Source organism: Drosophila persimilis, unplaced genomic scaffold (genome assembly GCF_003286085.1).
Source record: "Drosophila persimilis strain 14011-0111.01,24,50 unplaced genomic scaffold, DperRS2 tig00000000-arrow-pilon, whole genome shotgun sequence".
NCBI classification, from domain to species: Eukaryota; Metazoa; Arthropoda; class Insecta; order Diptera; family Drosophilidae; genus Drosophila; species Drosophila persimilis.
Window position 1 is genome coordinate 22,713,714 of NW_020825288.1, and position 13,378 is coordinate 22,727,091.

A 13,378-nucleotide genomic window follows, 5' to 3' on the forward strand; every position below is an offset into this window, starting at 1 on the left:
CTCGATTCGATTGTTGTCCCCCTCTACCTCTCTGTCTCTCTCTCTCTTTGTTGGGGGTCGTTGCCAGATACTAAATTTAGTTGCACGAAAACCAAAAAGATACTCTTTTTTGTGGGGGGGTAATCGATACGAGTCGGACCCTGAGACGGGACTGATCGAAGGCGTGTGGCACATTCGAGGCGGAAGAAGAAAGAGAAACCCGAAACTGAAAGGGAATATCATACGAGTAGATTGCTAGGATTGCTAGGCAAGATGGATCATCATCCATTGGCACCCCACCAATTTAAGGGCAGACAGTAAGGAGGTGTAGATTTTTCCTCCAAAGAATCCTTGAATAACAGAAGAATAGATCGCTCCTGTCACGAAACACTGTTCCCTTTATTCCCAAAATGAAACAACAGACCCAACACCTCGTAATTTCAATGTCTGTTACATAAAGTTACAATAACAACTTACACACAAATCAGGAAGGCAAAAAAAAGTCCTTTGGTGCTGGCGCGGAACAAGGACAAACACACATAAATCAACACACACACACACACACGGACACGGACACAGAAGCGGGTGAAAGGTAAAAGTTGTTCTTTCTTTTTACCGAATGAATGGAGATGGAAACAAAAGTTTTCCACCTTCTGTTCTGTTCTGTTCTGTGAAAATTAATCCTTTGAGAAGTGAATCCTTTTTATTGGCTCCTCGGCATAGGATACTCGTAATTAGAGAGACAATGCCATTGTTGACCTTTCACTCCGATTTGCTGTATAGTTTGCTCTCTGCCCTCACTCCATCTGCATTTCACTCGCGCTTTAATTTGTGTGTTTTTTGTATTTTTCCACTCGCGCTGGGTGTCCTTTGCTGCCGCGACCGACGCGACGCTTGACGTTAACGGTACTCAATCGCGAAGCGCCCTCTGCCAGCGACGAAACGCAACTGAAGGCAAGCCGAGACGTGCAGCCAAGGCAGCGCCGCTCGTTCGGGTCGGGTCGGCGTTGGGTCGTCGTTCGGGTAGCAGCCGGCAATTGCAGCGCCTCGTTTCGGCCCCCAAGGCATGTCAACAAGAGGGAAAGGAGCTGCCACGCTGCGGCTGCCAATTACTGGGCGTGCTGCCTTACCTTCTTCTTGATCGACCCTGGCAGCACCTTTCTCTTTTCCGCAAGTGGGGGGTCGGTCGTCGGCTTAGGTCTGTGCTGTCGTCTGTCGTTGCTGTCGTTGCTGCTGTTGCTGCTGCGTTCTGTTTTATTGCGTTGCTTTTGTTTTGATTCTTTTGGCTTTTGGCTTTGTCTTTGCTTTGTCGGCGCCGTCAACGTCAGCGTTAGCGTCGTCGCAGGGCTCCCGACTCCTTACACCCCCTCCTCCTCCATCTCCTCCTCCTCCTTACACCGTTGAACGCCCTGGAATGCGGAGGTGTTTGCTGAAGCTGCTCTCCTCGTGATATTCTTCTCTTCTTTTGTTGTTCTTGTTGGAGCAGAAACGGCAGCTGTACAACTGGTTGGCGGTTGAGTGCCATGGGGAAATGGCAGGTATTCTCCGGTTGGGTTCCTTGTTTGTCAAAAGATTGCATAATGCTGTTTGTTTTTGTTGTTGTTGTTGTTGTTTTTGTCAAGTGTTGACAGCTGTAATTATTAATTATTTGCTCCTGGGGATTACGGGCAGTGTGCCCGAGCCACGGGAATGATAATCGTAGTTCGTATATCATTCTCGAATGGAATGGAATGGAAAGGAATGCGTTTATGTCATTTCGAAATTGTGCATTCTCCGGGCTCCACGCTTTGATCTTCCCTGTGGATCTGTGGAGCACTTCCAGAGACGATTCCAGATAGTCTCCTCTCCTTTTGCAGCTGTTGTAGAGTTCTTGAACGTTGGTGGCCTTTGATGAACCATTGTTTTGGTTCGTTGCAGCCACCACGTGGAAATCTCTACGATGGCCTTAATCTGCGAACTGACTCCGAATCCTGCCCAGAAGTGGCGGCAAGACTCGAGAGAGCGTCGGGTTCGCTAAAACCCAAACCCAACCCCGAATGCATTTGCTGCATATCTCAGGCGATTACCTTCTCTCCTCCACGGAGCAATTACGAAGGCCAGCGTTGGGATGCCGAAGCTTTTAATACCCTGGCAATCCCACAGTTCCTTTGAACAATCCGTGCAGCAAAATTAAGAGCTACAGCCAAGATGCTGTTAAATCTAGAGGAATATTGTATTATACCATAATATTTTCGGGTGCAAACACTATATTACCCTCTGCAGAGGGTATTCGAACGCCTACGATGAACCAATGCAACGGAGTGGAACAAGTGGAAGGGCGGATGGATGGATGGATGATGGGTTGTGGGGATCTGTGCCCTGCCTGCATCTCGAGTGGCCCCTGAGCGGGACGCCGTGCCAAGTGGAGACTAAGCTCTCCTAAACGGGGAGAGACAAAAGAACTGGGCCGGGGCATAAAGAAGAATGCTCAAAGTAACTTTTAGCAGTTCACTTGAGAGCCAAAATGCGAAAGCGAAAAAGCAGAGGAAGAGGAAGGTCGTTGTTTATTGATTGCCCGACGACTACGAAGGCAGAACAGAACGGAGTAAAGGCAGGCATAGAAGAAGACAAAGGCAGAGCAGAGCAGAGCAAAGAAATGGGAACAAAACAGAAACGGAAAGAGAGCATTCGGGAATTGGCACAGGCCCTTGAAAAAAGTTCTTCAAGCCCACGCAAATGAAACAACGGCGACTGCCAACCGACCGACAAATGGCGGAACGAAGAAGATTATGATGGTATGAGGGTGAGATTAAGAGAGAGAGAGAGAGGAAGACGCAGACGAGCCAAGTGCAAGTGAAGGCATTAACAAAGGAAGGCACAAATTATGAAGACATTCAAGACAGAGTTCCCGGAGCTCCACTGGGGTTTGGGAAGCGAAGCAATACTTCTCTGTTCATTTTGGATATCAATAGGAGTATTGTATCCCTTCGGTTGCTGTTTAACATTGAAATAAGTATGATTCCTTGAAGATTGTATCCATTTTGTTAAAAGTTAAATTAATGCTTAAGATTTCCGTTTTTGGATTTTACACCTTTCTGTTTTTATTGGTTCCCTCTATGTCGGATGGGCTGCATTTGTTTGAGCTTAATTTGAAGGGAACATCCGGAACATGGGCCTGTGCCTTTCGCATTTGCCGCCTGCCAAATGGCATCTGTTGTTGGCCAAATGATTGAGGCAAGAGAGGAAGACGGGGGGGGGGGGGGAGATCAACAAGCATCGGAAATGCGGCAGTGGGGGCACTCGTAGCCCGACGGGATAGACGGATGGACGGACTCATTGAACCACAAGATGAATACAAAGATGCCAAATCAACTCGAACGAGTTTGCACTCCGTTCCCTCTCAGTCCCGTCCCTTCCTCTCTTTTCGTTTGCAGGTCAATTGCATCCCAGTCCGAGTTGGCAGCACTCCAGAGCCCCAGCGACATTTGAGTTTTGCACTCAACATGAACGTGTAACGGTGGAAAGGTCTGTCTGGCCTGCCAGTCGGAACCAGTAAGCAGTCACTAGTTGAGTGCGTGCAGCGTTTGTCAAATTGCCAGCAGAGCTGTTGAGAGTTTTCCAGTTGCACCAGTCGCAATCACCGGGTCCCGTCCCGGCTGCAATCTCGGCACATCCCATAGCATCCCATCCATATCCCAACAGTAGTTGACAAAAGTCATCCAACCAGGGAACGTCACCGACAAACCAACAGCAAGAACAACAGCAGCAACAGCAATCACAACCGCAACATTTGTAATGGAAAGTCCTGCATTGAAATCTCGTTTCGTTTCGTTTAGCCTCAGCGTTTCTCTTTCTGTCTTTTGCTATACCCTTGCAGAGGGTATCAATCCTTATAAGCGAAACCGGATTCGAACAGTCAAGCACGCGACATGTACTTTGTTTTTGATTTCTCTTTTGCAGCATTCGCTTTTGCGTCTGGCTGGCGTGGGTTATCGAAGAATAAGCTCGGAGGAATGGGAACAGTTGGAAGTATACACCTCTGGCTTATAGAATCCGTGTACTTCGGGTCAACGGTTATATATTCTCTTAATAATACAAATCGAGTTAATCGATTGTCTGAATATTATTGTATTAGAAATATGCATTGTATATTTATTTGCGCACCTTTTAGGGTATCACGAACTTCAAATCCTTGAAGGTTTCATTTTTGTTGGTTTCATTTTTGCGGTTCGGTTTTGTTTTTGGGTTTTCCAGCTGTTGGCTGCAAGTGGCATTGTTATTGCTGCTGTAACTGTTGCGGTTCCGTCATCATGCCCGGCCCGAGCCACAGCAACAGCCCCACACCCATCCCCATCCCCAGCCCCATCATCGTGACAAGTCAATGAACCAGCTAAGTTTTGGGGCTTAACCGACAAAAAGCCCTTCAGCTCCATTGGCCACTTGACCAGCAGTGGGGTGAAGCCTTTGCAGTGGGATGGGTGGTGTGGTGTTTTAGGCCATTCTATTTGATGATCGATCGATGGTTATGATGATATTTATTCCCCTCCCCCGTTGCCAAAGCCAAAGTATTACCATGTCACCTAATGGCCGTCCGATGCTAATGGGCATGGGTGGGGGACATCGATTCGACGGATGCCAATCCGCTTATCAGCTGGAAATGTGTGTTTCGCACACACGATTAGCATATTTAATGTTTGGAAATTGCAAATTAGCAAATCCCAGCCGGCACCCGGCACCGAATTGAGTTACAAGCCCATTCTACTTCGTCTGTGACCCCTGCGTGAACCCCCAGCCGCCAGAGGGTCGAGAAATCTCCACGATGTTCGTGTCTAGTCTGATGTTTATCTTTAGAGCGCGAGACTAACTTAATTCGCTGCGACACGGCACGCAAAGGAATAAAACTATTTTACACCGACTTGATTTAGTACGAGCACTAGTATATTCTTAGCAACAGTCAATAAAGAAATAACAAAGAGTCGGAGCACTAATAGCGTGCGAAAAGCAACAAGAAGGGGGGGCTCGGCTGTGGCCGATAATCCGACTATGGGATAGCCGCCAATCAGATTGATTTGTGGTACGCTAATGGGGATTTCAAGGCGTGAAAACTGTTCCAGCCAAGACCGAGAAAAGACCGAGGATGGAGAAGATAGCTGGGGAATGTTTGGCCACCAATAAAAATTACCGAGAAAAACGCTTCCCCAATCTCCCATAGCCAATATACCCTTGTACTTTACAAGTAACGGGTATGACGTACATAACAAACAGCAACTACAGAAGAGACCCAACTAAGTCGAGATTAGACACAGAAATTGGGTTCAAGAGCAAACAGCACTAGAAAGCAATGGAGATTTAGAGGGGAACAGAGGTACAAGGGCTAGATAGATGGACTGTGACCAAAAACAATGTGTGCGCAAAATGCGTACTCAATAGAAAGCATGGAGAGACAACAGAAAGAGGGAGGCAAAAAACAAACACCGCAGCACACAGACACAACGAAAAAATCAATCTAAATTGAATTATACAACACCAACAACAGACAAACATACTCGTACATACGCAGACAACAGAGAACAGAGAATTGCATGGCACATTTACAGCAACAGCAACAGCAACAACACAACAACAAGATGAGCCAAAAGAAACGAAACGGGTTTTCGTGAGACGGAGATGAAAAGATTCTCAATGAATGGGAAATCAAGTAAGCGCAAGCAGAGGCTAAATAAAGATGAGATGCATAAATTAGACTCCTCTCTCTTTCTCCACCTTTGGGGTCTCTGTTGCAATTTTGTAACAATTTGTAAAGGAGCCGCTGTGGGGAGTGGTTGGGGGAGGCAGACATGTCTGCTCTTTTAGCCTGTGCTTTTGTATTTGTGTTCTATTTTTTTTTACAGATAAAATTGAATACAAATTCTGAAGCAGAGGTAGACGACGGGCACGCTTGATCGAGAGTCTCAGGTGCGCTTTTGCTCAAATGATTTGATTATTTAGGAAATTTAACCAGAACGAAAGAAATATTCTATTGAAGGGACACAGAATCCGGTTTCGGAAGAAAATAAGCAGAGATGCTGACTGAAGCGGGGGTTGGTTTTCTATTGATTCTTACAAGTTCAATGTCTTTCATCTTTCACAACTGCTATCTGTTCAGGATTTCATCTCTTACCTTTTGAAATCCGTCAATACTTGTTAACAGCACCAACACACACATGTGCTTACACCCACACACAGGTCTAAATGCAGGTCCCGTAAATCCTTATACAGACACATACACCCGCACTAACAAACCAACACACGCGCTTCTTTTTTTCTTTTTCAAGGCGCAATGGTTAAATTAATTTTACAATTTTTATTATTTTTGTTTATTTATTTTTGTTGTTTTATATTTTAAGAAGAACGATGCGAATTTATTTTCGAAGTTAGACGCGGCAGCACACCCGCTGTTGGTTCAAATGTGTTGTTAACTGTTGTGTACAACAGTGCTGCCAGATTTTTAGAGTCACCATAAGCTAGATTGCTGAAAAAAATAAGCTAGAAAAAGCTAAAAACTAAAATAGCTTAAAAATAAACTAACCATAAAAACACATCAAAATAATGGAAACTTTAATTGTTACTAATGACATGATTACCGCAGCCTCCTGTATCTCTGTTTTGAGGACTTTTTAACAAAAGGTATTTTGTGCATGCTGCCGTAATTCCCACGACTTAGTTTCTTCTTGATTCTTGATTTTTGTCAGATTTTTCGCTAAAAATTAACATATATTACAATTACAAAAATAAAAAAACAGAAATTGTTTTGTACTTAATTATGTTTAGCCCAAATAAACTAACTTTTAAATAAGCTAGATTTCAAGCTATAGGCATTTTAATTGGCTTTCAACCTATTTGATTTTAAAATAATCCAAATCTAGCTTAAAATAAGCTAAAATGGAAACACTGGTGTACAAGCGCGATGAAGAAACTAACTTAGCCCACTAAAGCCCCCTCTATTTAAGCAGAATAGGAAGGCGATCGAAACCACGGAATATGAAACTGTGCATTCTTATTATTATCCACAAAAAAATCTTTTTACTAACCAAAAATCACCCCGATGTCTTTCATCTGAACTGCGCCCAAGTTCTTTAAGATTCATAATATTTGTGAAGTGCATTGTAATACCCACTGGTCTACAATGGGTTAATCGGGATTTCGATTCTGATCGAATTTGATATTCTATTTAATATTACTAGTATTTACTATATTATCACCAATAATAAGTTTATTCGATTAGCGAATTGATTTTCCACTTAACTGGTCTATTTGAAATACTTTTTTTTATTGGAACTTGTATAAAAAAAGGTTTTCACGAAAAAGTCAAACGAAAACCCGTGAGAGAGTAATCCTTCCTATTGCTCAATTTTGATATTCCATTGAATAATTCTGGCTCACTAAGACCCTTAGCTCTGCCCCATCATCTCCCAGTCTTATCATATTGATAAATACATTTTCTACAAGATTGGTTAGTTTTAAGTCCTTGCTTTGTTTTCCTTTTTTTAAAAAAATGTTTAGACAAAAAAGTCAAAACTCGGAATGAAACGTGTGTATGCAATTTTACGTTATGGTTGCTTGTCAACAGGTTTCTGTTATGCGTATGGGTCATTTGTATACCCTATTTATTTTAATAATGTTAAAATTCCAAGCTGCTTTAAAAATTAACTTATAATGATGGAAATGTTTTTGACCTATGCATATATACAGATGCGTGTTTTGCGGATACCTATTCTAGGTCTCTGTAAGAAGATCGCTAAAATAGCTTGAAAACAGAGACTGACTAGTTTCTGCCTATATTGGAGCCAGATGACAAACATTTCCTCGATTGTATTATATCCTTTTCTATATGGTGCAGATGCAGGGGGATGTTGTGGGAAATACAAAAAATTCCTCGTCCTCATAGCATATCATATGTAGAGACAGGGCTAGGTAAGGTTCGTACGAGCCTTGCAATTTCCGTTGGCTGTATTTGCCTGTTGTCCATACCTTTCCATAGCCCAGCGGTTCGAGTCGATGTTCGAGTTCGCTTGGCCGGTTCGATCAAACCAAAGAGGGCGTTTAATAAAATGAAACGTAAGATATCGACAGACAAACATCGATATCTACCCAAAGAAACGCATCGAAGTTCAGGTAGTGTAATATGCACGTAACGGCAAGGAAAAATTCGAAAAATGAAGCTGTCATAGCTTATGATAGCAAAGTCCAATTAAACTGAGAAATACCTACAAAAAAAACCCATGAGCACTCCCAGTTGATAATCAGCAAGCTCAATGTTACACCCATGCTTAAGCGGAAGTTCATTGCCGTCCCCGCTTTAAAAAATAATAGAATCACCGAATCTCAGAGATATCAGAGGAAAAAAACCCATGGATGCCCCTGCGCAGCAATTGACAAGGGTTAATTACAGATACAGCTTCTACAGAAATCATGTACACCCCGGAGATAACGACGACAATTGATAAAGACAGAAGCAGCAAATATATCGACTCATTGGCTCGCTATAATGTTTAGTTTTCAAGAGTCAGCAGCGCCATGCAGAAGCTTCTTCCACTCCTCGTCGTCGGGACTCTTTTAGCCGTCTCCAACGTCGATGCGGCTGCCCAGAGGTTGCCGGATAGCCGCATTGTTAATGGGCGAGAGGCCGCAGAGGGGGAGTTCCCCTATCAGCTCTCACTGCGGCGCCACACCATCCACATCTGTGGTGCCTCCATCCTCGCCAGCAACTGGGCTATAACAGCGGCCCACTGCATCGACAACCACGAGACGAGTCCCCGCGAGTTCACCCTGCGCCAGGGCACTGTCCTGCGCACCACAGGCGGTTCCATCCAGCCCGTGCAGACCATCTACAAGCATCCCGCGTACGATCGAACGGACATGAATTTCGATGTGGCTCTGCTGCGGACTGCCGTCGGAGCTCTTTCCACGACGCCCATCCGCCTGCCAGCTGTGGGCGAGGCTATCCCGGAGGGCATGTCCGCCGTCGTCTCTGGCTGGGGACACATGGATATCATTAATCCCGTCCTGGCGCCGGTCCTCATGAGCACCACTGTGCAGACCGTTAATCAGGAAAAGTGTGACAGCGCCTTGAAAAATCACGGCGGCGTCACTGATGCGTAAGTGTACAGAGAGCAGAGATAGGGAGAGAGATTTGGCACTTGGAATCTCTAATTAATGTCCAACCATCTTGTCTAGAATGTTCTGTGCGGCCGCAAGAAACACGGACGCCTGTCAAGGCGACAGCGGAGGTCCCATCAGTGCCGAAGGCACTCTGATTGGCATCGTTTCCTGGGGGGTCAGCTGTGCGGATCCCTATTATCCAGGCGTGTACACTCGTCTGGCCCACCCCACTGTACGCCGTTGGATACGTCTGCTCACCAAATTGTAAATCTCCATCAATAAAGGAAATATACGGGATAACATGCGTGATAGCCTATTTTGAATGTGCGCGCTAACCTCATCGATAGTTCCTGTCTGGTCAAGCAGCTTAAATATTGTAAACTAATGAATTAAACCTCCGCAACCACACCACAACCATATTCATGATTTATCTCAAAAACCAAATTAAGGTTCCAGATACCGGGAGAGCATCCGGGATCGATGACGACGAAGCCAAGCCCCGAGAGGGAAACCAACAAACGCTTCTGTTTGGGGAAACCAGTTGAAAGTATTGGCGATCTGAGGCCAGTCGATGGTGTCCCCAGGCTGGACTACTCTTACAGACTCATGGAGCAGATCTCACAGTTCTGGGTGGGTATAATGAGCAAAGACAAAGCTTGGCACAAAAAGCTAAGCAACTTCTAGGTGCGTCATCAGGTCAGGCAATGTTTTGTGCCGAGGGTTTATTTAATTTAAGTTTTAATAAGCTTTTAAATAATTTAGTTTTAATCAATTTAAACCGACTAATAGAATCAAAAGCCATGCCCCCCCGAGAAGAAGATTGGTTGCGGAGGTTCAATTACGCTCCAAGAAGTGTGGTTGCGGAGGTTCAATAACGTTCCAAGAAGTGTGGTTGCGGAGGTTCAATAACGCTCCAAGAAGTGTGGTTGCGGAGGTTCGATTACGCTCCAAGAAGTGTGGTTGCGGAGGTTCAATAACGTTCCAAGAAGTGTGGTTGCGGAGGTTCAATAACGCTCCAAGAAGTGTGGTTGCGGAGGTTCAATTACGCTCCAAGAAGTGTGGTTGCGGAGGTTCGATTACGCTCCAAGAAGTGTGGTTGCGGAGGTTAAAGGAGAGGAATTCGAATTCTGGCGGGCCGGTTATGGCTTTCTCGTAGCTGCTTTATATACAAAATTCAGCGGGTAATGTGGCCGTTGGAGTGCGCTGCGGGCACACTGGGTACCAGTGCTGCCAGATTTTGAGAGTCAGCATAAGCTAGATTGAAGAAAAAATAAGCTGGAATAAGCTAAATATTAAAAAAAAGCTTAAAAATAATCTAACATTAAAAACCCATGAAAATAATGGACATATAATTCAATTTTTAAAGAAAGTAATAACATGATTTTATCCACTTCATTATGAGCCTTTTGCTCCTCTGTTTTTGAGGACTTTCTAACAAGAGGTATTTTGTTAGTTTGTGTCATGCTAGCAATGGACGCATATGTTTTATAGCGACAGCATACTGCCGTAATTCCCACGACTTGGCCCCAATTGTTGACTTACAAAAGCAGCAGTACGCTATTACCATACATATATACACAAAATTGGATGATATACCAAAATACGAACAAGATATATGATTTTTGTCCGATTTCTCGCTAAAAATTAACAAATATAACAATACAATCAAATAGCAAAAATTGTTTTGTACCAAATTTTTTGAAGCCAAAATAAGCTAAATGAAATTTTAAATAAGATAGATATTTTTCAAGCTATTTTGTTTTAAAATAAGCCAAATCTAGCTTAAAATAAGCTGAAATGGCAACACTGACTGTATATTTTAGCGAAAAGTCTGCGGTCACACTGATTTACTCGTTTTGTGCGAGATTTTAGTTTTTTTGAACGGTTATTTTAGGCCCTGCCCGTTACAAAAACAATTTTGAACCGAACCTAAATCGAGGGCTAGACTTTAACCAAGTTCTGAGTCAACAGTGGGGCGGTGGCAGTGATATATTCTAGGAAAAACAGCCGTGGGAGTGGCAACGGCATCAGCGGGTGGAACAGAGCAGAGCGGGTGGTGTGGTGGTGGCGGCACGCATTCTATTTAGGGTGAGTGCGGTGCATTTACACAAGACACAAGAAAGCAACGAAACTAACAAATACTAGAGGTAAAAATAGACCCTAAACAGACACTTAAGTGCAATCTTTCAACAGTTCCCTCTGCTGAATGTACTGGCGCTGGTTGTGGCTCTGCATTAAGATGATCTACCAGCTGCTGTGCTGCTCGGTGAGCATGATCTTCTTCTGCTTCAACGTGTTTTGGCTGTTCTGCAACCTGGCCATACCCTGGTGCACCCTGAGCCTCGTCGTCGTCTGTGTGGCCTCCAAGTTCGTGAAGCTGCAGCGCAGTCCCAACGAGAAGCGGCTCCTCAGCCTGCTGAGCGCGCCGGATGATTGGCCGAGCTACTGGCCCATCGCTAATCGGGCGGCCGGCTACGATGCGCCCGAGAACTCGAAGGCAGCAATCAAAAAGGTGACGTCATGAGGCGGTGGTTGCTTCGGCCCTTACCCCAGCAAAAATCAATAACATCCCTCATTTTCAGTGCCTAACACGTGGATATCGGAACGTGCTTCTCGATGCCGGTCTCACATCCTGCGGGGAAATTGTTATAGCTAACCCCAGTCGCCTGGCTGTGGCTCAGCAGCCGTTGAGCGAGCTGCAAAAACTCAACATCACGGAGCAGCATCCTATGGGGTGAGACATGAGCCTGAGGCAAATCAAGTGGAACTTCATTAAACTCAAATGTCAATACACAGGTCCCACTTCGAGGCAGAGTCAGTGACCACGCTAAGGCAGCTCTCCGACTATGTGGAGGCGGAGGCTACCTCGGCCACGCTCTTCCTGCGCCTGCACGACAACAGTGCCCGCATGCTTGACCAGCTGCAGAAGTTTATGGCCGCCAATGAGGCGTTTACGCAGCGAACAATTGTTATTAGTCGCTCGCCGCTTGCCATTTATCAGGTATGCATAGAGGAGGATGCTTCTATGGGAATGCTTTTGATGCCTGTTATTCTTTTCAGCTGCGCAAACTGCGTCCGGAGATCATTTGTGGCCTGTGGCATGAGACCTATCTATCGCTGGCCATACTCAAATCCTCCACACTGATTACCTCAATCTATGGTGCAATCTTTCGCAATATCATTGCCCCCGTGATCGGCATAAGCGTCGTTTTTCTCAGCAAAGAAGAGTTCAATTTGTAAGCCATTCATTGGTATTCTCTTTTTGGACTACTCTTTAATGTTTAATTGGCTTTTGGCAGGCACATTGCCGACCTGTGGCGCAATGTTGGCGTCCGTCCAATCGTCTACATGGTGAACTCGCCCAACGAGAAGCGCTATTTTCAGAAGACCATGAAGATCCAATATTTGACCGACTCGCTGCGCTCCGAGCCGCATCTACTGATGAAGGCCTAAGGTGTTCCACTCACCAGCGAGGAAGTCAACGAACACAACTCAGACAACTCAGACAGGAGCGCACATACAGAGAAACTGTTTGCATTTAGCTGCGCCACACTTAATTCTTAAGAGTAATTCGTTTTTAGTGCCCACGTTCACTCCCCTCCCCCACACTCGATATGTGTTTATAAAATGCGTTTTTAGTACGTGTTCCGTATCTGTAGAAGCTTTTGAAAGTATTACCCGTTGTGCACCAGTACCACTAGCTGTACCAGTGAGATTGAAGCTGTATATTTATGTCTGAATAGGTTTTGTGCTTTATTTATTGTCCGCTACAGGATGCTTTTTATATTTTATTTTTTATATTGACGTCCTGTTTGTTTATTTTTATATATGTTTTCTATTTAATTATGTCTATATTTTCATATACCCTGCCTGATATGTTCTGTTCTCAAATTTTGTACGATATTTCTACACATGTACTATACTCGCATGTACACAAATGTATACCCCATAAGGTAGTATATTGCTTTTTTGATGTGCTCTATATATGTATGTAGTATATACAAACATACACGCGCAGCTTTTCTAGAATGCCGAACATTTGGCCATTTTTCACGAATGTTCCCATTGTTATGCAGATCCCAAAAGAATAACTTGTCTAAGACCAAGTCCCGACAACAAATACAATTAAGTTTCTTACGTCTAATCCGAGAAGAGCAAACGATTTGTGTTCCAACGAGCATTATCTATACGACTATACCAAAAAAAACAATGATGAAAATTTCATTTTATTACGACACGATGATCCGATGAGTAAATAAAGATAGTGGAAAAGATTGAT

The 13,378-nt window shown here is 44.3% G+C and overlaps 2 protein-coding genes across 2 annotated transcripts; both read left to right on the forward strand.

Moving 5' to 3' along the window:
- The first annotated feature begins 8,514 nt into the window (after positions 1 to 8,514).
- LOC6591832 (trypsin-4) lies at positions 8,515 to 9,415 on the forward strand. The gene is made up of 2 exons (XM_002017164.2): positions 8,515 to 9,095; positions 9,175 to 9,415. Exons 1-2 carry the CDS (start codon positions 8,515 to 8,517, stop codon positions 9,365 to 9,367), a joined length of 774 nt encoding a protein of 257 aa, XP_002017200.1. The 3' UTR covers positions 9,368 to 9,415.
- A 1,571-nt stretch (positions 9,416 to 10,986) lies between these two features.
- Positions 10,987 to 13,251, forward strand: LOC6591833 (glycerophosphodiester phosphodiesterase 1). The gene is made up of 6 exons (XM_002017165.2): positions 10,987 to 11,187; positions 11,293 to 11,611; positions 11,682 to 11,833; positions 11,896 to 12,100; positions 12,160 to 12,335; positions 12,399 to 13,251. The coding sequence occupies exons 2-6, from the start codon at positions 11,306 to 11,308 to the stop codon at positions 12,550 to 12,552; spliced, it is 993 nt and encodes a 330-aa protein (XP_002017201.1). The 5' UTR covers positions 10,987 to 11,187; positions 11,293 to 11,305; the 3' UTR covers positions 12,553 to 13,251.
- Positions 13,252 to 13,378: the final 127 nt, after the last annotated feature.